The sequence below is a fragment of the Panicum virgatum genome, chromosome 5N (assembly GCF_016808335.1).
Source record: "Panicum virgatum strain AP13 chromosome 5N, P.virgatum_v5, whole genome shotgun sequence".
NCBI classification, from domain to species: Eukaryota; Viridiplantae; Streptophyta; class Magnoliopsida; order Poales; family Poaceae; genus Panicum; species Panicum virgatum.
The window spans coordinates 51,077,951-51,098,109 of NC_053149.1; the positions used below are offsets into that span (position 1 = coordinate 51,077,951).

Below are 20,159 nucleotides of genomic sequence, written 5' to 3' on the forward strand. Positions count from 1 at the left end.
AAGGGGAGGGGCGGGCGGCGATGGGAGGGGAGGGGAGGAGCACCGGCCCGTGGGCCGTGACGAACGCGGCGCGGCACGTGGAGGAGCGGAGCGGATGCATGGGGGGTGCCGTCTGGGCGAGCGGCCGCCGTTGGATCGGCCCCGTCGGTGGGGGGCGGGGCGCGGGTTTGACCGGGACACCGAGCCGGCGAGGGAAGGAGGGGTTAGCTTGGCTAGCTGTTGGCGCTGGGGGACGGAGCCGGAATAAAGATCGGCGTGGTTTCGGTTGGCCGGCCGGCCGGCACGGCGCGGGATAGGTGGGTGGGTGGGACGGACGGACGGACGGACGGACGGCGTGGGCGGAGACGCGGGTGCGGGCCGCCGGGCCGGGGAAGTTACGCGCCTCGCGCCGCGCCGTGCCGTGCCGAAGGGGGGGGGGGGGGGGGGGGGGGGGAGGACTCGGGAACCGATCGCGATCTCGCGGGGGGAGGTGAGGTGGGAAGGTGGACCGGCCAGCCGGCCGGCCGGCCGCCGTGCGTTTCGTTTGGGGCGGGCGCCCGCGCCGAAAGGGATGGGCGCGGCTGGTGGGCGGCGTGGGAGACCGGAGACTCCGCGCGGGGGACGCGCGCACCGCGCCCGCCGGCTGCTGCGTTGTTTTCGGCGGGCGGTTCGGTTCCTTTTGGCTCGCCGCCGAGGTCCGCGGGGAACGAGTCACGCCGCGGCCGCGCGCACTCGGTCGTGGCTGCCTCGCTGCTGTCCTCTCGTGTTCTCTGGCTTCTCGTCAATCTGGGTCTCTGAGACTGAGAGCTGATTGCCCGATTCCGAAAATTCAAGGGTCAAAATATACTAGTAGTAGTAGAAGAAGCATGGTGGAACAAGTCAACGTTATCGTGATCCGATTTGTGTTAACATTAGCAAGATAGCCACGTAAGCAAAGAAGTAGTGTTCTCGCAAAAAAAAAAAAGGCAAAGAAGTAGTGTATCGTTTCATGAAATTCTTGTCCCCAACGTATGGTGCTATAGTTTCATGATGTTGTTTCACAGGTATATGTTGATCCTTGAGTGTCACGTGATGACTGACCACATGATCCACATTAAAAACTCATTGGCTACAATGGAGGTTGGAGAGATTTTTCCAAAATTTGGAAAGAGTGTGCAAAAGATTTTCATCTAGATGAGATCGGCGCGCTCCAAAAATTCTGGAGCATATCAAGAATCTTATATGATGACTTGAATGTTACGTAGCCATGCCAAATCAAACAAAAGTGAAACTACAACGTTTTTACTAATATTGTTTTTGACTAGTAATTTCTACGTAGTTGGATAAGAGGGTGGTCATGCATAGAAGGTGCTCTTCAATAGCCTAGATTAAGGTTGACTTTCATTCGCACAAAAGCAAAAGAAGTTACCGCTCAGCTTCTGAAGTTTATTTACAGTCTTGTTAAATTTAGTATAGCTCCCACCCTTTTAATTTATTTCATAGAACCACTTCATGAAATCAATCTAGAATCACTTTTCTGCACACACTTATTTGACAGAGTTGCTAGTCATTCAATCTGAAAGCGGGTCTAAGAGCTCTGCCAAACAAGTCTGGCACATGAACCCATCACTTGTAGTCATTTATCATTCAATTAGTGAAGCATAAACTCACTCATTTGATTTCCTAATATTTTTCCTAATATTAATCAAATTAGCATATTTCTTACTTTAGAAAGAAAGCCTTTTTGTTTTTAGCAAAATTCTTTCTACTTCTACCTGCTCAAGGTATTCATCATTCCAGCACAACTGTTGCAGTAGAATGACAACAGACTCGTGTATAGGGAACTAGATTAGCTTAGCTATCTATCTAATTTATTGTAGAAATTCCGAGATCCGCGATTGGACATGGAAAATAGAAATATTTTTTCTTGGTTAAAGGAACAGATGATTCGATCGATTTCTATATCGATCATAATATAAGTAATAACTCGTACATCTATCTCAAATGCACATCCCATTTTTGTGCAACAGGGTTATGAAAACCCACGGGAAGCAATTGGACGAATTGTATGTGCCAATTGCCATTTAGCTAATAATCCACGGTATGGCGGCTGCAGATACTGTGTTAGGAAATTCTAGCTCAAGATATCATCCTATTTCTTCAGTCACATATGGGCTACGGGTTAACAGAAAGTTAATATGTAAGGGATGTGCAAATAGATAAAAAAAATTGTACCATTTTGTAAGGCCATGTACAATGATATAGACCGCACTTGTCTGTAAATATCTAGAATATCACACAAAGACAACAGAGTAGATAATCTGTACAATAGTGTGTCTATGTGAATGTCTGGGCTATTTAATAGGTTTCATAGACACACGAAAATATGGTGATCAACCATACAAATGATCTTTATTTACTGTTTTGTAGCATACATGAAACCATCTCCCTGGTGCCTTTTTTTTCCCCTTCCTCTCCCCTTTCTTCTTCCTCCAGCTCGATTGAGCCGAGCAGGAGCGGAGCAGACCGCCGCCCCTCCATCGATTCCGACCAGCTCGACCTGCCATTCCTTGATTCCTCCCGTGAGCACCTCCCTAACCTCGTCCTCCACCTCCATCGCGCAGCACCGGGCCCAACTGAACTTCTCCCTAGCCTAATCGGCCCCTCCACTATCGGCCGCCATTGCTGCTCTACCCGAAGATCCGTCCCCAACGACGATCCCCACCTCCGGTTGCTTCTTCTTGCCACCGACCGCACAAATCAGCCCTGGTGAGCTTCGCAACCGCTGAATCGGCCCCTCCACTGTCGGCCGCCATTGCTGCTCCGTCCGAAGCTCCGCCCCTAATGACGATCCCCACCTCTAGTTGCTTCTCCTCGCCACCGACCGCACAAGTCGGCCCCTGGTGAGCTTGTCTCGTCAAACGACCCTGCATAGCGCGTCTCCTCGGCGTCTCTTCGCCTGGGAGCACAAGCCCGCAACCATCACCTCGCAGACAATAGCTTCAGGCTACAAAGGTGCTTTTTGCAAAATTCACGACTTACGGACGGCTCACAAAGTCACAATAGCCCGTTGTACATGCCCTAAGAAATCCAACTCCACGCAGGCTGGGGAACTACGCTGTACAACGATGAATACAAGACTAGGTCCCCGAGTCCCCGTCCCCGTCCGGCTGTCCCTGGTTTCCTGCGATCCACCCGCCCCCGGAGCATCTCGCCCGGCATGCTCCTGGTCCTGGGGCCTCGCGGGCTCCGTCAACCGTCCTTTCTGTTTGCAGGGGCGAGAAACTCAGAAAACGAGTTGGGATATAGGCAATCCTTTGAAGTTGATGCAAAACTATTGTAGTTCCACCCAATCATAATCAATCGCGTCGGCGATGCCACCCAACACCAGCATTTGAGAATTACTAAGATGACTACATGAGCCGGAGCAGAGATACGTAGCAGCTGCCAGTTGGGGTCAAAGAACGCCACATCCGTTTTTGACCGACGACTCGCCCTGCCGCTCGCAAGAGTAAAGCCACTCTGCCGGCCCAGGCGCAACATTCAAATGTTCAGACCAATGCCGAAAGCCGCCAAACACATATAGTCATGGGTTAGTCTCATAGCGAAAAAAAAGTACTCTCCACTTCCACTTGTTTGTGATTTTCATCAGAGTACTGAGACATAGTCTTGGAGACAATCAGGCAACCATATGGTTCACCCAGCTCCCGAGGACGTGCAACTATCCAGGTTCCATAACAGGTAATATACAGCAGCATAACAGCAACTAGGCTCGGTCCCTGCGACGCGAGGAACATTTCTTGGCCAGAAATGTTCTTATATGACCGGGGGAAACAGTTTTTTACATCTTTTGGGGGAGAACGGATCGCCGTCATAAAGCAGAAATATAGGGCTTCAATATATGTAACCTCGCCGGTTGGCAGAGTCGAAAGGCTGCTTTTTACAGGTTTTATACAAGAAAAACGTGCCCACCTCTGCATCAATCAGGTGGCGGGTGAGCAAGTACTTCAGCTGACAGCGTATTCGCAGTCCAGCAGGCGGGTGAGGATCTCCTGGCAGCTCGGCCGATTCTCAGGCTCTGCCCAGCAATCTGCAGCAAACAAAAACAGTAACCACAAAGCAGCAAGGCATGATGGAAGCTAACCAATTCAACGTGAGTTGAAGCTTCCCATTGATATGATCTCCACTCAAATCACAGAAAAAAATTCAAATCTCTATCATACATAGCAATCAACAATACCTGCAATTAACCTGCCGAGAGGTCCTTCAGGAATCTTGAGCCGTGACCCTTCATTAGCAACCGAGTACACCACCTACAATTTTCCAAATCCATCTATATCAGTTCACAGCTTTCCCACTAGGATGTGCCACAAGAACATCAAGGTCGAGGATATGTAGCAACAAGAACATTAAGGACTAGGAATGCACCATGGTGGCACTTTCTAAGTGCCTAGCAGTTTTGAGCCACAAGAACCCCAAGGGTTGGTCAACATAAACCTTTAGGAAATGCATTCATGCTAACTGTTTTGGCAGCATGGTAAATGGATGCTTACTTGAACGGGAGAGATGCCCTCCCATGGGCGACTCAATGTGCACAGCTCCCACATAATAACACCGAGGCTAAATATATCACATTTCTCTGTGAAAGGTTCATTCCGGATAAGCTCAGGGGCCATCCATTCTGGGGTGCCAGCAGAGGAGTTATCAGTCATTGGACTATCAATCGTCACTCGAGATAAACCAAAGTCACATATCTTGACAGTCCAATGCTTGTTCACCAGGCAGTTTGCACTTTTGAGATCCCTGTGAACTATCTTCATGCGGTGTATGCACATCAAACCCCTTTCAAGCGAACAAAACAAGATCTTTCAGATAATCAATTCATAATAAAAAGGACTAGAAAAGACTAAAGTCTAACAGGCAAAGAATTGCATCAAATACAGTTCTCTTGAAAGATTCAGAATATTTTAAAGGTCAAACTGCTCAGGAACACTGGTCACTGGAGACTTGAGTAAGTCGGTAACGAAAAGGCAGCAAGCATTGTGTCATAAACATGTTACCCCAGGTCCCGCATACCATCCTCATATACGATGTTATTTACCAATTCATACATGTCAGCGGTACTACAGAAAAAATCTCTTTTAAAATAGCCAGCAGAAATATATGGAGTAATGGTTACTCTGTAACTATAAAAGATCAACATACCTGCATATATCACGTATAATTTTCAACCTCCTACGCCAACTGAGCTTCTTTTTCTGACCACTCATGTGGATGAGATAGTACAGTGATCCCATTTCCATATATTCCGTAACCATTGACAGGTGTGGAGGCGTAATGCATGCACCAAGAAACAATATAACTACGTAACAAAAGGGACATATATATTTGGTTAGAAAGCAACCTTACAAGACATAGCAGATTTCAGAATCTAGTTTGGAGCAGTTGAGAATTGATTTGTGTAGAATAATAGAATTGGTGTAATGGATGATTGTATTGCATTGAGGCCTAGGCCGGTATATATTGGGGTACATGACTTGGAGGGCAAGCCTCCTACTGTATGGTAGAGTCCGGATACAATCCTAACTACCTATTATAGAGATATCCCAAATATACTCTAATATCCCCCCGCAGTCACAGCGGGAGCACTGCAGACGGTAAGACTGGAGAAGCCGAAGATAGGAACCAATGGACTGACATCCCCCTGCAGACATAACGTCGGTGCAGTACGAATACTGTGACTGGAGAGAAACTGGCGAAGCCTCATGCGGATGACAGCCCTTTGTGCCGATGTCGAGGTAGCCGAGGTGGAGGGTGAATAGCCATGGTCGACGATGCCGCGCATACCTGCAGACATAACGTTGGTGCAGTACGAATACTGTGACTGGAGAGAAACTGGCGAAGCCTCATGCGGATGACAGCCCTTTGTGCCGATGTCGAGGTAGCCGAGGTGGAGGGTGAATAGCCATGGTCGACGATGCCGCGCATAGGGTAGCCGTGGTCGACGTAGAGCTGTTGAGGTTGCCGAAGACGAGGTAGCCGAACATGAAGCCGCGGGCACACGAGGAGGCGCCATAGTGGCGGCGTAATGGAGAAGACGCCGGAGACGAAGATGGCGACGCGTCGAGGCAGTCGTAGAGGGAGCGATGCCGAAGTCGATGCAGGCAGGCCATCGGGCAACACATGCCCGAGTTTGCCAGGCTCGGGAACGCATCAGGGACGATGGACACGCACCGGTGTTACCAATACCGGACGTGCAAGGGAGGATGCACAACCAGACGTTGTCGCCAGGGGGACAAGCAGAAAAGGCCCCCATGGCGGTCGCAGGCGTAGAAGAAGGCGAGGTAGAAGATGCCAACGCCTGCTGTTGCTGGAGACCTGAAGTAGAAGAAGTAGTCGGAGATGAGATGGCGACGCTGGCGACGTGGTTGTGCTAGACGAAGTGAGGAGGGGAACCCAGATTTCCCATCTCTCTCTTGCCTCTGCTCACCACAGTGAAAACCATAGTGCGAGAGAGACAGGCAAACGAGTGGCCAGGCAGCGATGAGGAGGGACGAGGGATCCCGCTCGGTCGGCGGCGGCGGAGGGGTCCCGCCGGCGGATCTCGCCGGGCGACAGGTGATGCCTGGAGCATGGAGCGGATCCCGCCAGGCAAGGGGGCGACGGCTCTGGCTCCGGCGGGATGGCCCGTCGGCTCGCAGGAGCGGCGGCGGATCCCACCAGGGTGTGCGGATCTCTGCCGGGAGCTACGACGACGAGGGGACGGGGTGTAGGCGGAGGGGCCGCCAGGGAGTCCGCCGGAGACGAGGTGGATGTGCCGTGCACAGGCCCCTGCTGCCACCACGGCAGCACGGGTGGAGCGCGGGCATCGCTTGGAGGCCGCGACTGCCACCATGGCAGCGCGGTACGGAGTTGTCGTCAACGTCTCCATGGCGGATGGTGAGGTACTTTCCGATCTGCTGCTGCTAGATGCGAGGACCGGCGGATTAACTTGATCCACCGCGACGGAGGGCGCTGCCCCCAGCGGAGGTCATGGACGACCTCCCCGGGGGCGCGCTAGAAGGCCCTCGAGGGGGGGGGGGCGCTGGTTGCGCACCGTGGGGAACAGGGGGGCGGCGGCGGCGCGAGAGGAGGGGCGCCGGCGGCGCTAGGGTTAGGGCAGCGGGAAAAAAAAGAGAGATCGAGAGCTCTATACCATGTAGAATAATAGAATTGGTGTAATGGATGATTGTATTGCATTGAGGCCTATGCCGGTATATATTGGGGTACATGACTTGGAAGGCAAGCCTCCTACTGTATGGTAGAGTCCGGATACAATCCTAACTACCTATTATAGAGATATCCCAAATATACTCTAATAATTTGAAACTGTAGTTCACATCAGACAGAAGGGATTATTACCATTTGGGTGTCGTAGCCGGCTGAAAGGAAAGAATAAATTTACCACAGTTAGTGTAAATATAATGAAAAATAGAAGGCTACCATAGCAAAAGACAAAAGAAAAGAGTACATCTGGTACCTCAGGATGAATATCTCATTGCAAAAGTCTTCCATATTTTCAGTTGTTAGATCCTGTTCTAGAAACACTTTGATGGCAACATCAGTTCCATTCCATATACCACGGAAAACCTCTCCGAAGAATCCTGATCAAACATCTCAGTGAAAAGTTAGCTCAGTAGGCTACAATCAGGAGCCAAAAGTGCCAAATGAAAAACGGAACAAGAATTGTGTCATTTCAACATGCAAGCACAAGAATGCAATATGAAATAACAGCGAACAATGCAAGCATAGTGAAGGACATGGTGAAATGAGAGCACACTATAATAGCAGCAGTAAACATGCTGTACAGCATAGTGAAGAACATAAATTGAGCAATCCAAGAATATGAGAGTTGCATTTAGTGAGCATGTATGCTAATAAGGGTACTGTAGACTTCTTTATGCCGAGGAAGTTCAAGATTATTTACCTATTCCAACCCGTGTGCCAATAGTTATCTCGGAGAAATCTATGTTCCATTCCTCAAAGGGCAATAATGGTTTATTAAGAAATGGGGAGCTCTGGAATACTTTGTTCCATGCCAATGCCATCTTCTCTTTACTCATAAAATCATCACTTTTTTCAGTAACTTGACCCCTATATTCATGTGGTGAAGAAGGTAATGACATGGCCTTCTGAGTAGAACCTGTTCGGTTTCTTGAGCCATTGTCAGTAGCACCAACTCTCCGAGATGCGTCATCCTAAGAATCAATATAAATTTTAAGCCCAAACTGTCGGTATTCTATGCATATAAAACATAAAGGACAAATATGGAGAAAAGTAAAACAATGCAACTTGTAGATCTGTACATCATTTGGGCAGTCATTTGCATTGCTTTGGTCCTCTGTAACATGTGAGCATGAACCTTCAACATGATCCCTTTGGAGGCGATTTTGCTTTAGTGTTTCATTCATAGCCCGAACTGCCCTGTTAAAGAGTTTAAGATATTAAAAACAAATGCTTTATGCTCAATAACGGGTATCCAGCCTATCTGCATGTCTCTACCAATTAAAACATACTCCCTCTAGTCATGAAAACATGATGTTAGGATATGATGTTTAGGAGAAGATTTGGGCTAAACATCCTGTACTAACTTCATGTTTTCATGACTGGACAAAGTATGATAATCAACAAGGATATCTAGAATCTGGGTTCAACCATGAGCAGAACATGCCGTGAACACTGACATACTTCGTGTGAAAGCAACATTTGCCCTAAGTGAACTCTGAAAAAAGCAAAATAGAAATCACCATTCTCATCAAACAGCTGAAATTATAATTTACCTCACAATGTCATCTCCAATCTCAGGCGTGATGCTAATGCTTCTTCGTCTTATTCTTCGAGCATTAGATGTTGAAGTGCCATCAAGACCATCTGATCTACATGTGTATTAAATGGTTTGTTTAGGAACAGATTTGCATACTACTGTATTTTTCACATTTAAAAATGAGCTTTAGCAAAGGAAGAAGAACTACGATAAATTTTGCTGTTAACAAGGCTAAAAAGGAGTAAAATTAGTAGACACCTCAGTAAATGGCCAAATCATAAGAAAACCAACCAACTCATTTTATGTACATTTTTTCTGTAAACTGTGCACCATTGTTCAAGCACTCGCATAATCAAGTATTGCATTTGATTGGCAATAGAGGTGATACTGGAGGTTCCATGTGTTCACTAGAGCATGAAAGATTCTCACATAAAACAGGAAGAAGGCTTACTCATCCATCAGATTAATGCTATCTACAAAAGCCAGAATTTCTTGCTATGGCATCCTTAGCTGCATTAACAGTCTAGAAAGGATGAAAGGAAACACAACAAATACTGGTTGGGACATTTCCTCTATCAGTATTTCTTGATTATTGTAAATGGTTTCTTTGACTGAAACCTAAAAAGTGAATCAAAATGTAGTCCAGGTGGCTCAAACTTTATTACGGAATCTCATAGCAAAACAAGTCCTTCTTCACTTGTCAAGCTACAAGTTTACACAGATCAGTATTCAGATTGCTAGAAGATTTAATAGGCATTTTTGTCCTCAAACTATGCCCAGAGACTTGTTTCAGCCCCTGAACTATTAGAAAGGTATATTCAGTCCCTAAACTATTGTTCTTGGTTCAATTTAGTCCCTGGTTGGCGTCCCACGTTGGCATGCCACATCAGCTGGTCTGGTGCGCCCCACATCCGAAATGTCCTCCTGCCTCTGGTGCTATGCAGGGTTGCAGCGACGCTTCACCCTTGAGCTCCCTCACTCTTCCTCGCAACTCCTCATGCTCTAATCGCCAGCGCTAGCTGCTGTTTGCATGTGAGCTCGCTGCCGTCGATCTCCTCTCTCACGGAGCCGCCGCTGTTGCTCCCGTGTGGGAGGGGATGCCCGGAGATAGGGGATGACCCTGAAAGGTGGGGCCTTCCTGTGAGAGAGGGAGAAAGACGGATGTGCTGGTGTGGTGTGGAGGCTCTCTGGCCACAGGGGCGAATCCAAAAGATGAGGGGGAGGCTGGAGGGGGGGGGGGGGTTGAAGTATAACAAATATCTTGTCAGGGGCGCTAAATTCATTTTTTTTCTTTGAATTACTTCACAAAAACTAGTGTGCACTAGTGGTGAACAGTGTACTCTTAGCATAGGAGGGGCAGTTAGCGTAGGAGGGGGAGGCCCCCCCCCCCCTAGAAGCCGGGAACGCGGAACGTGGGCATGTTCCGTGTTCCGGGAACTTCGTCCCGGAACGATGAACGAGAACGATAGGGAACGGCATCCCAAAATGGTATGGAACGTCGATCCGATGCTGCCGGAACTTGTGCCTCGGCCCTCGGCCGTCCGCCTATGCCATTGCTGGCTTGCCGCTTGCCGCCGCCGTCGTCCGCAGCTGCGCAGCTCCGCTCGCGGCCGTGGGGCGCAGGCCGCAATCGTGCAGTCGTCGTGCTCCTCGCAACGGCTCAACGAGAAGCACGGTTCGCCCTCGCCCACGGCCTGCTCGACGCCTCGACCTTGCGCCTCAGCGGCTCAGCCTCGCCAGCGCGGCAGCGGCCGCCATGGAGTCCGACTCCGACCCGTCGGTCTGTCCTCCTTCGGGGTCCTGAGTCCTGACGGCGGACGGGTGTAGAAGAGGATAGGGTTTGTTGTTTGTGAGTCGTAGTAACCGACAGCCGGATTTGAGTCGTCAGCATCTAATGGACAAGTATGCACATGACTTAAAAGACCAACAAAAAAAACAACGTTCCGGGAACATCGTTCCCATCACACTTGGAACGTGTTCCATCTCTGATTGGAACATATGGAATAGGTATACCCCCTTCGAACCATGATTTCACAAAACGATGTTCCACGTTCCACATTCCCAATGTTCCGGGAACATTCCCAATGTTCCGGGAACATGGCTTCTAAGCCCCCCCCCCCCCCCCCCCCCCCCCCCTCAGCCCCTCCCATAAGTTGCCCCTGTCTGGACATTTGGCGTGTGGCACAAAAGACCAGGGGCTAGATTGGACCAAAATAGTTTAGGGACTGAATTTCCCATTTGATAGTTCAGGGACCAAAATGAGCCTTTGAGGGAAGTTTACAGACCAAAACAACAATTAAGACTTGCTAGAACATAGAAAACACACCACACGCCTAGAGCCATTCGAACATTAATTTACATTATAACTTCAAACATACCATGTCTTGTCATCTAAGCATATAAAGTACAAACGAAATATATGTTACAGTTTATAAATTACTGTGAGCTAGAAATACAATAAGCACATCACATGGTTCGAGCGCATTCTAGTCAACGAAATAGAATTAGCAAAGTAATTTGGCCTCTCAGCACCCCAAATGTCCCACAATCATGTATGTGTTATAAAACCAGGCACCATCTATGCAAAGCCATTGGAGCTCAGAATATGGTAGAGATGCGGTTTCAAAGTTGAGATTTCTACTATGAAGAACAACCAGAAAAACCGACACACTAAGTTGGTCGCATTAAAGACTGCACAAATTTCGTATTTGCTTCCTAGTTACGTAGATATACACAAAACTATACAGTTCCCAATAGCTAGGGAATAAACTAATAAGGAACAAATAATTTGAACTTATGACACTAGGCCATTATAACGAGTAAACGACATAAAGAATCAAGAATGCAAAACTTGAACACACACAAATAGCACAGTTGGCAAACCTTGATGCAGCACCACTTTCTGTGTATTCTTGAAATGGTTGCTTCTCACCACCAAGTATAGATCTTCCCCTTGCTTTCATTAATGGATGCTCAGGACTGGGAAAGAAAAATGAAAAATAAAATCTAATAAGAACACAGGTAGCTCTGGTTTCAGAAATTGAAACAGACAGATGTTCATAAATGTCATGCAAGTCACCACTCAGTACTCGATCAAAATAGGTGTAAATGGAGAAAAAGATGCAAGCCATAATCACAAAATAACCACAATTTATTTCACAATACTCCCCCTTGTCACATGGGCACGACCTCCAAAACACAAATTTGACAAGCATATTATATTGCAATATATGTTTGAAACTTCTTAAAATCAACATATTATTAGGGATGCAAGTGGATCGGCCCAGACCAACCTATTGACCCACTTCATTTGGTCTATTGAAAACGAACTAGAAATAGCGTATAAGTTTATTCCTGAGTGTCATGGTTTTGAGAGCTGTGCAACATTGCATTAATTAGAAGTGAAGAACACAGAAGTGTGTGCACAAACCACACATAGTGATTTTCAGGATACATTGAAAATAGCATTTTCCATATGGCCAACCATAACTCATGTGAAGAAATGCAGGTCAAAGTTCCAACAGTTCGATGGCATAAGTTCTGAAATGTCAATGCTTTCAGATTGGATGGACTAGTAATGTTAAGTTTGATGATAATGATAGTGTGATTTTTGAAGGTCAACCAAGAAGAACACAAGTTAGGCCTCCAAAAGAAATCTTGCACACTATAATAAGGGATACTACCTAGAACTGTACTTTCAACCATAATTTACCCTGTTATTCTAAGATCTCAGTAATAAAGGTTTCGCAATATGACATTTAAACAGCAATAGAAAAGATAAATCGAATTGTGCTAAAGAGAATTGGGTGGAAATTGGAAACCTTGAACTAGCACCACGGGGTTCCTCAGCAACTCCTCTCCTTTGGCTGCGCCTCCAAAAGGCATTTGCTATATTTGGTTCACTGCATGACGTGCTGATTTAAAGAACCGACAGTTTCTTAGCAAATGTAATGAACAAAGAAGTCCAAATTATAGACGTAGGTACCATATGGTTGCAAATTTCATCTAATGGTAATAAAACAAACAAGCTTTTTAGCAACGAGCTGTGAAATTATCATTAGTTGTTACCTTAATTTCCCCTCTGAAAATGTTCTTGATCTCAACATCATATTACGTAACGATCGCCCAGATAGATTTGATGAAGATTCAATTCTGCACTGAGATGGAGACAAAATGTTCTCATCTTGCACATAATCAAGACTCAAGTTTACTAAATTAGCAGAAGGATTGCAAATTGATAAAAAGGTACGAATAAATACAGCTGACAGGTGGTCTCTCATATATCTAAGGCTCCGTTTGGTTGGGCTTTTAGGGGCTGTAGCTTCCGGCCAAAGTCCAAAAGCCCAACCAAGCGGCTTGTCCCGTCAAGGTGCTTCCACCGAAAGCAGCTGTGGAGCCAATAGTCCGATACAAATCACGCAGCACCTCAGGACGTGCTTTTAGCAGCTGTGGAATCGAATTCGTCCCTGAAATTACCCGCACTGCCACTCAATATGTGTACCGGTTTGTTTCTTTTATTTATTCCCTCCCCGACGGTTGCTCGCCTGTCTTCCCCACGCCACCCTATCCTGCCCCGTCGCACCTTTGCCGGTGTGCCACGGACAGCTCCATGCGCTGGTGCAAGCCTCCACGGCCGCGGGCCCAGGCATGCTCCGCCGGCCATCGGCACCACCCCGAGGTCTCGTTGCTGTTCTCTGCCTTGTGGGAGGAAGGAGATGCTGACAAGCAGGGCCCGCTTGTTGGTGATAGGGGAAGAGAGTTGAGTGATAGGGTTGTGGATGACACGTGGTATCCGGTTAACAGTTTTCTCAAAAGCCACAACTACCTAACCAAACGGCTTTCGGCTTTCTCACAGCCCACAGCTCGCAGCAGCTTTTCTACAGCCCAAAGCCCACAACAGTTTTTTCAAAAGCCACAGCTCAACCAAATACACCCTAAGTATGTAACTTCCGCTGTACTCATGGTTTTCAAATGTCCCATCTTGCAACAGTAACATAGTACAGTACTGATTAAAAATATCCATTTATGAAATTATCCATATAATCTTACTTTTTAACATTAGGGGTGCAAATTGGTGACCCTTAGGTGCACCTCCAACCCTTTTTAGTTCAAATATTTGTGCTAATTTTGCAAAGTGAGATTCAATTTTGGAGAAGTAGCACATATATTTGAACTCAAGAGGGTTGGAGGTGCACCTAAGGTTCATCAATTTGCACCCCTATCTAACATAGTGTTTCCAGTGTAAGATTCACTTCAATAATGTTTCTTCCAGCCGCTAAACTAGTGTTTGAGAACCAAAAGTATCAATATGCCCCTTATGAAGTACTTTGTATTCGAAAAAAATACTGTGGAATAATACTCATGTACTCTCATTCCCACCGTTCCAAATATTATTATGTTTATAAGTGCCCATAGAAAATATGTGTTAGAGATACTACCAACAATACAAGTCATGATGACAACCAACCTAAAGTATTATCAATGTTCTGTCTATTGAAATCCTATGTTTCTGCCATTTTTTGCAGGTTCAAAATAGGAGTTCAACCTTATTTAACCTTATCCTTCAAATTGTTGAAATATGCGAAACATTCAACAAGTCTATGCAAGCTAAATATCTTAAAGGACCCGCAGAATCATATGCAAGGTCTTCTCCAACAAGTATACTGTTAAATATCCCCATGAACAACAACACATATATTACAGTATTGGAATATACAAGGCCTGAAACACATAACTGAGAGGACGTATTTAATACATAGCATACCCTTCAGCTTCAACTTTATCAGACAATCCATAAAGAGGGCTGTTAGGCTCAAGGGGAGAATCACATGAATCATTTTCAGCTGAGTCGCTTTCACCCGCAGCAGATATATGAGATATAAAGATAGCTTTAGCTGAAAAAGGGATCAACTGGCCTGGGAATCTCATAAGATCAACTAGCAGCTCCATAGAGTTCAGTGAAACTACCACAGACATATGTTTGTAAGAGTCCACAAATCCAACAGCACCGTCATCAGGTAGACCCTATGAAAGACACATTTTAAGTATTTTGAACTTCTATTTTATTACAAATAACATGTGGAAAACGAAGCACAAACTATGAAAAAAAAATTAAAAAAGGAGATTAACCTGTAGACATACCACTACAAGTTTACTCTCAAGGCCAACAGCATCTGCAAGAACTTTGAAGAGAATAGCTCGGGGTCGGCATGACCCTTGTCTTATCTGTCCTAGAAGTTGTGGTCCTTTATTTCCAAAGAAATGGGTATCTTCAGTCAAACCTCTTGCTGGACTTGAATCAGGATTTTGTCGCTTGAAGCAGTCAAAAACCTATTATGGGAACAGTAAACTAGGTGTTACACATGAAACTAATTTTATGCTAATGCTTACTAACTCTAACATCATTTCAGTAGGGATGCCCTTGATGTGGTTGATGCAAGGACACGTTTAAAAGTGCTGTCCAAAATTTGGACATGTAAAAGTTTTAACAGGATTAAACAATTCAATTCCAAGTCCTGCAGGCATCAAAGGTACCTAATGATGTTATGATGAACTGATAATCATGAAACTTATGTCCAAGATAAGGAATTCCACATGGGAAGACAGAATAATTGCATCCAATTAACACTGGAAAAAAAAACTTACCAAACCTGCTATTTTCTTTATCACCAATGCTGGGCTAGAATTTAACCCTTTCACAAGTGCAGCGCTAAGCTGCTTCAACATGAAAACCTTCTTATCCCTCACAGTGTCTACAATAATTATGTCAGCCTTAAGCCCATCTGCTTCAAGAGCTTGCAGGTCATCCAATGATGGAATCGTTGGGAAAGTCTCCTTCAGCTTTTTATCCTGCATGAATGGATTACAGGTCAACAGCATAACATGGAGAAAATTAAAATATCAAACTCATAAAGAAAGGAAATAAAGAAAAACTTTTAACTAAGCCATTGTCTTTTTCTTTAGAGTAACTAAAATCATCATATTATCAAATTATAAAGAGAACTAAACCAAAATATTATGCAGGCCAACCGCCTGCAGAAGAGTTTTTGTCAGCATGTCACTCAGCAGCTGCTTGGTTTTGGATGCTTTCTGTCTAGTGCAACGGTTGCCTAGACCTTTACATGTGTCCGGTTTATGCTTGTGGTGTACCATCAGCTGGTAATCCAAGATTAAAACTGGTGTCCGTATGAACTTGTATATGCTTCATACAAAAACTGGGTAACCCTGTTTCGTAAAAGTATATTATGAAGCATTGAAATCTGAATCTAGGGTCTATTACTTAAACTTGATGCTTAATGTGTAGGAAATTGTCTTTTTATTGAACAAAGACGCTGATAAAGAGTGATTGGCATGATATTGCAAACGGCTATAAAGAAATCTAGCATAGTTACCGAAATATATCTCCAGGAAAATAAAAATGAAAAGAAAACTTAGCTACAGAGTAATCCTCACCGGGATGATTGAATAGAAACCATTAGGGATTAACCCTGAGTAAGCTCCTTGCGACCACAGTAATTGAGAAGCCTTCCAGGATGAGGACCTTAGATTACCCAAAACATCCTGTTTCCTTGATATGGAAGCAGACTCTATCTTCTCCAAAAAGTCTGGTGGCCACCAGCTAGGTTCACTTGAACTAGCTTCAGACTGCCCGGAACTAGTTGGTGTTTCGTCCATTTCTCAGACAGTGAAGCTCCTCAAACCGAACCTATGGGCACCGTATTTAGCATGACAGAATATGACGTACAATAATAGCTTTGTATTCAATATGACCACCGACCAATTTAGTTCATATCTGTGCAAAAGTAACATGTTAATATAAATCTTAGAAAATAAGAAAGCACTCTAAAAAACTTCACATGAAGAAGCTTTTGTGGAGTCCAAAGCTTTTGTTATAACAACATTTGCATGGCTAATCTTCCATCCTCTTTAAGATACTTAAAATTTCATGGACAACTCCAAAAAAACAAAAAAGAACAGAGGAATATAATATAATTCGATTCAGGGTTGACATAATGCAATTCTGAATTTGTTTACTAATGAATCTAAAAATGCAAGCAGTGTGACAGGCTTTAGGATGCGTATAATGTGGTCGATTGTATTGCAATGAGCCCCTTGGGCGGTATATATATGAGTACAAGACTTGGAGGGCAAGGCACCTCCCCTAGAGATAAGGAAGGCTATCACGGGATTACATCAATCCTAAACTACTATATCTGGAGTTGTCTAATATACTCTAACATCCCCCCGCAGTCGTAGCGGTAGCAACACGAACGGTTAGACTGGAGAACAATGGAGACGTATCCCCCCTGCAGTCGGAACTCCGGTGCGAAAGCTTTGACTGGAGACTCAAGCAGATGATAGCCCTTTAGTGCCGTAGTAGCCGAAGTCGAGGTGGACGTGGTCGAAGCCGTGGAGGGGGGCGCGGGTCGAAGCGTCGTCGAGGTGCTCGAGTACGCAAACTCAGCAGCTTCTTGCCGAAGACAGCAGTAGGACGGTGCGGCGAATGACGAAGGTAGACGGCGCAGTTTGCGACTTAGGTCACGCTCAGGACAGGAGTGGCGACGGCGCAGGTTGCAGCAAGTGTCGCGCTCAGATCTGGGGTGGCGACGACGTCTTCCTTCAGGAACATCGGCGGCGATGTCCGCGCGAGAACGGCTGGAGGCGCGGAGGTGGATCGAGCGCCTGCTTGACGAAGACCGGCGGCGAGTGGCGCCACCGCCTGAAAAGGCGATAACACCGGTAGGGTGGCTTGATCACGAACGTCGTTGCTGCAGTCTGGAGGGCGTAGCAACAACCTCGTTCTTCGGGAGGGTCGACAATGGATCGAAGACGAACGGCAGGGCGACGCAAACCCGATAACGAATCGGGAAAAACCTAAGAAAAACACACAGCAACAGCAGGGTGACCTCCGGGTACAATCTCGGGTGCCGTAGCGAATTCCTCTCTCCTCCTTGTCTCTTCCCCGCGTGGTCAACACGGGACAGAGAAAACAGAGGAGATTGGAAAACCCGAGTGGCTCTCCTCCGATCGTCAGGCCAAGATCCGCCCCTGTAGCCGCGTCTTCTCGAGAAGCAGAGGCGGCGCTGGGGAAGGAAGGGCGGCGGCCGATGGCGCAGAGGAGGTAGCCGGCGAGGGAAGGGCGGTGGGGCGGAGCCCACGACGCGGTGGCCCGACAGCGACATCGACATCGACCGGCGATGCTACGGCCCGTTCGCTGTCGTGCGGCGGCGGCGGCGCTGGGAGGGGGGGCTGGCCTGAGGCGCGGAAGGGGCGAGGAAGCCATGAGCGGGGCCGGGGACGACGACGCAGAGGCGGCGGCGGCCCAAGGCGGGGCCATGGCGATGCCGACGAGCGACGCGGCCACGGCGACGGTAGAGGTCAGCCCTCCTGCTGGTTGTGGACGACAACGGCGGCGCGGATCAGAGGGATCCGCGGCGCATCCTAGGAGGGCGCTGCCCCCGGCGGAGATCAATCTCGATCTCCCCGGGGGCGCGCGGGTGCAGCGGAAGCGGCGGCGCGGCTAGAGTTAGGATCTCGTAACCTAGGCGTCTGATGCCATGTAGGAAAGGTAGGATGCGTATAATGTGGTCGATTGTATTGCAATGAGCCCCTTGGGCGGTATATATAGGAGTACAAGACTTGAAGGGCAAGGTCCCCTAGAGATAAGGAAGGCTATCACGGGATTACATCAATCATAAACTACCATATCTGGAGTTGCCTAATATACTCTAACAGAAAGTATTGTTACTTGCAAACTTCATAATCTTATTCAATTACTTTTAACCTTTTTTTCTCAAAATCCACAAGCCACATGATTATAACATCTAACCGAAAAGTGTGAGAACATGTGACTACATGAGCACCTCCAGGTTAAAAGGTATTAGAAGTGTGCACTCCAGGGTTAGCGAGTAATAAAAGTAGATCACATTCTTTCTTCATCAACTGATGTGCACCCTGATGTCTATCCAAAAAGAGCACCCAACTTGAAATGTCATCACATGATACTTCACCATGTGGGCTCTTCTGATCTTTTCTTCTCTCACAAGAAAAAATACAGTGTAATAATGTCTGCTGCGCAAATAGTAGATTTGCAACCAGGTCGTCTACCAATCCAATCCAGTCACTGTTATCATGGATTCCTAGTACATTTTAAGAGAAATAGGCACTGTTCATTTTGTCAAAACATGGAGTCAATTTAAGGCATCTTTGACCAGGATTTATCTGAGGACAGTGTTCAATTAGTGCATAATGTCATGCATTCTGTGATCTAGATCTAACCTCATGTTTACCTGAATTCAGCACCACAGTAAAAACTCCAACAAGCAAGCAAACAAAAGTCTCTCTGTGAATCTGCACCTCGGCATGACATTACAGTCCAGAATTCCATAGACTTATGATGCAAAGGGGAGAAAAACAGTATGAGTACATCAGCAACTTTCCTTCCAAAGCTTTTTCTGGCCAAAATGGACAGAATCAGGGCAGACGCGCCCAGGGCCAGGGGCGGACTTAGCGTGGAGCGAGCGGGTTAAGTTGAACACGCAAAATTTCTGGACAAAAACTGCACCCGCACCTTAATTGGGTATGGTATCTAGAACTAGAAGTCATATCTCCTACTCGTACGGTGCCAACCAATGTCGATCTCGCAAGCTGAAGGAGACGAAGAACCTAACTGAATCATGAGGGTAGATGGATAAGAGACTAACAGCGCAGCACGCAGCGCACGAATTCACAGCCGACCGAACCGAGAGAACGAGAGATTTGGATCCGAATTGAGAGCGGAACCGACTCCCACGAAAACAGGGCAACACACCAGGGAAGCCAGGATCACTCACCAACACAGAGCAGAGACCCCAGTTCAAGTCCGGACGGATCTCCGCTCCGCTAGCGGTAGACGAGAGCGGAGCGGCGGCCGTGCTCGGCCGCGTGGCGTGGCGCTCGGCGCGCGGAGGAGGAGCGGGTGGGAGGCCGGTCGCAGGAGCCACGCTTCGCCGGCAGAGGAGGTGACAGAGGGAGAACAGCGAAGCGAGAGCGGGCGAGGGAGGGAGGAGGCGCCGAGGGAGGCGGGTGGGAAGATTACTGCTAGTAAAGTACGGTTCCAGCTGTGGGGAGGCGTCGGTACGCGCTGGGGGCTGCAGGACGGAGGAAAAAATTGTAATATTAGGAGTGTAAACACTGATCACTCGTGAATTTACCACTTCCAGTGAATGACATGGTGAGAGGAGCAGAAGTGAGGCGGAGGAACAGTGGTGGCCTGGACGCCTGGTGCTGGTGGTGGGTCCGTCGTCTCCTCTGGGCTCTGGTCTATCCGTCTAGCGTCTAGAGGCGCTTCTTGTGTGCGCCTTGCGGGGGGTTTTTTTTTGTCACAAGATAACAAGCAAAGCTGTGAGAAAGAAAATTA

General features: G+C 47.0%; 1 protein-coding gene across 5 annotated transcripts; it reads right to left on the bottom strand.

Moving 5' to 3' along the window:
• Window positions 1–3,560: 3,560 nt before the first annotated feature.
• LOC120675225 (serine/threonine-protein kinase EDR1-like) lies at window positions 3,561–19,899 on the bottom strand. Of its 5 annotated transcripts, none has more exons than XR_005675269.1 (17): window positions 19,594–19,894; window positions 16,214–16,553; window positions 15,407–15,610; window positions 14,903–15,091; window positions 14,526–14,785; window positions 12,830–12,913; window positions 12,583–12,675; window positions 11,645–11,740; window positions 8,778–8,873; window positions 8,304–8,421; window positions 7,925–8,195; window positions 7,478–7,601; window positions 7,360–7,379; window positions 5,164–5,320; window positions 4,512–5,081; window positions 4,199–4,271; window positions 3,561–4,048 (listed from the first exon to the last, which is right to left on the bottom strand). XR_005675269.1 is itself a non-coding variant. In XM_039956338.1 (17 exons), the coding sequence occupies exons 2-17, from the start codon at window positions 16,433–16,435 to the stop codon at window positions 3,966–3,968; spliced, it is 2,379 nt and encodes a 792-aa protein (XP_039812272.1). In that variant the 5' UTR covers window positions 16,436–16,553; window positions 19,594–19,899; the 3' UTR covers window positions 3,561–3,965. The 5 variants fall into 5 exon arrangements, 4 of the variants coding, with proteins under 4 accessions (XP_039812272.1, XP_039812269.1, XP_039812271.1 ...); XM_039956338.1 differs by having other exon boundaries at window positions 4,512–4,800; window positions 19,594–19,899; XM_039956335.1 differs by lacking the exons at window positions 3,561–4,048; window positions 4,199–4,271; window positions 4,512–5,081; window positions 5,164–5,320 and adding an exon at window positions 5,404–6,336 and having other exon boundaries at window positions 16,214–16,466; window positions 16,539–16,553; window positions 19,594–19,898.
• Between the last annotated feature and the right edge of the window lie 260 nt (window positions 19,900–20,159).

Coding starts and splice junctions, on each gene's coding strand:
- LOC120675225 (XM_039956336.1), bottom strand. CDS start 16,435: ATGGACGAAACACCAACTAGTTCCGGGCAGTCTGAAGCTAGTTCAAGT. Junction 11,741..12,582: donor CCCCGTGGTGCTAGTTCAAG/GTTTCCAATTTC, acceptor TTTCTTTCCCAG/TCCTGAGCATCCATTAATGA. Junction 6,337..7,359: donor CCGGCTACGACACCCAAATG/GTAATAATCCCT, acceptor CTTCTACTTCAG/GTCTCCAGCAACAGCAGGCG.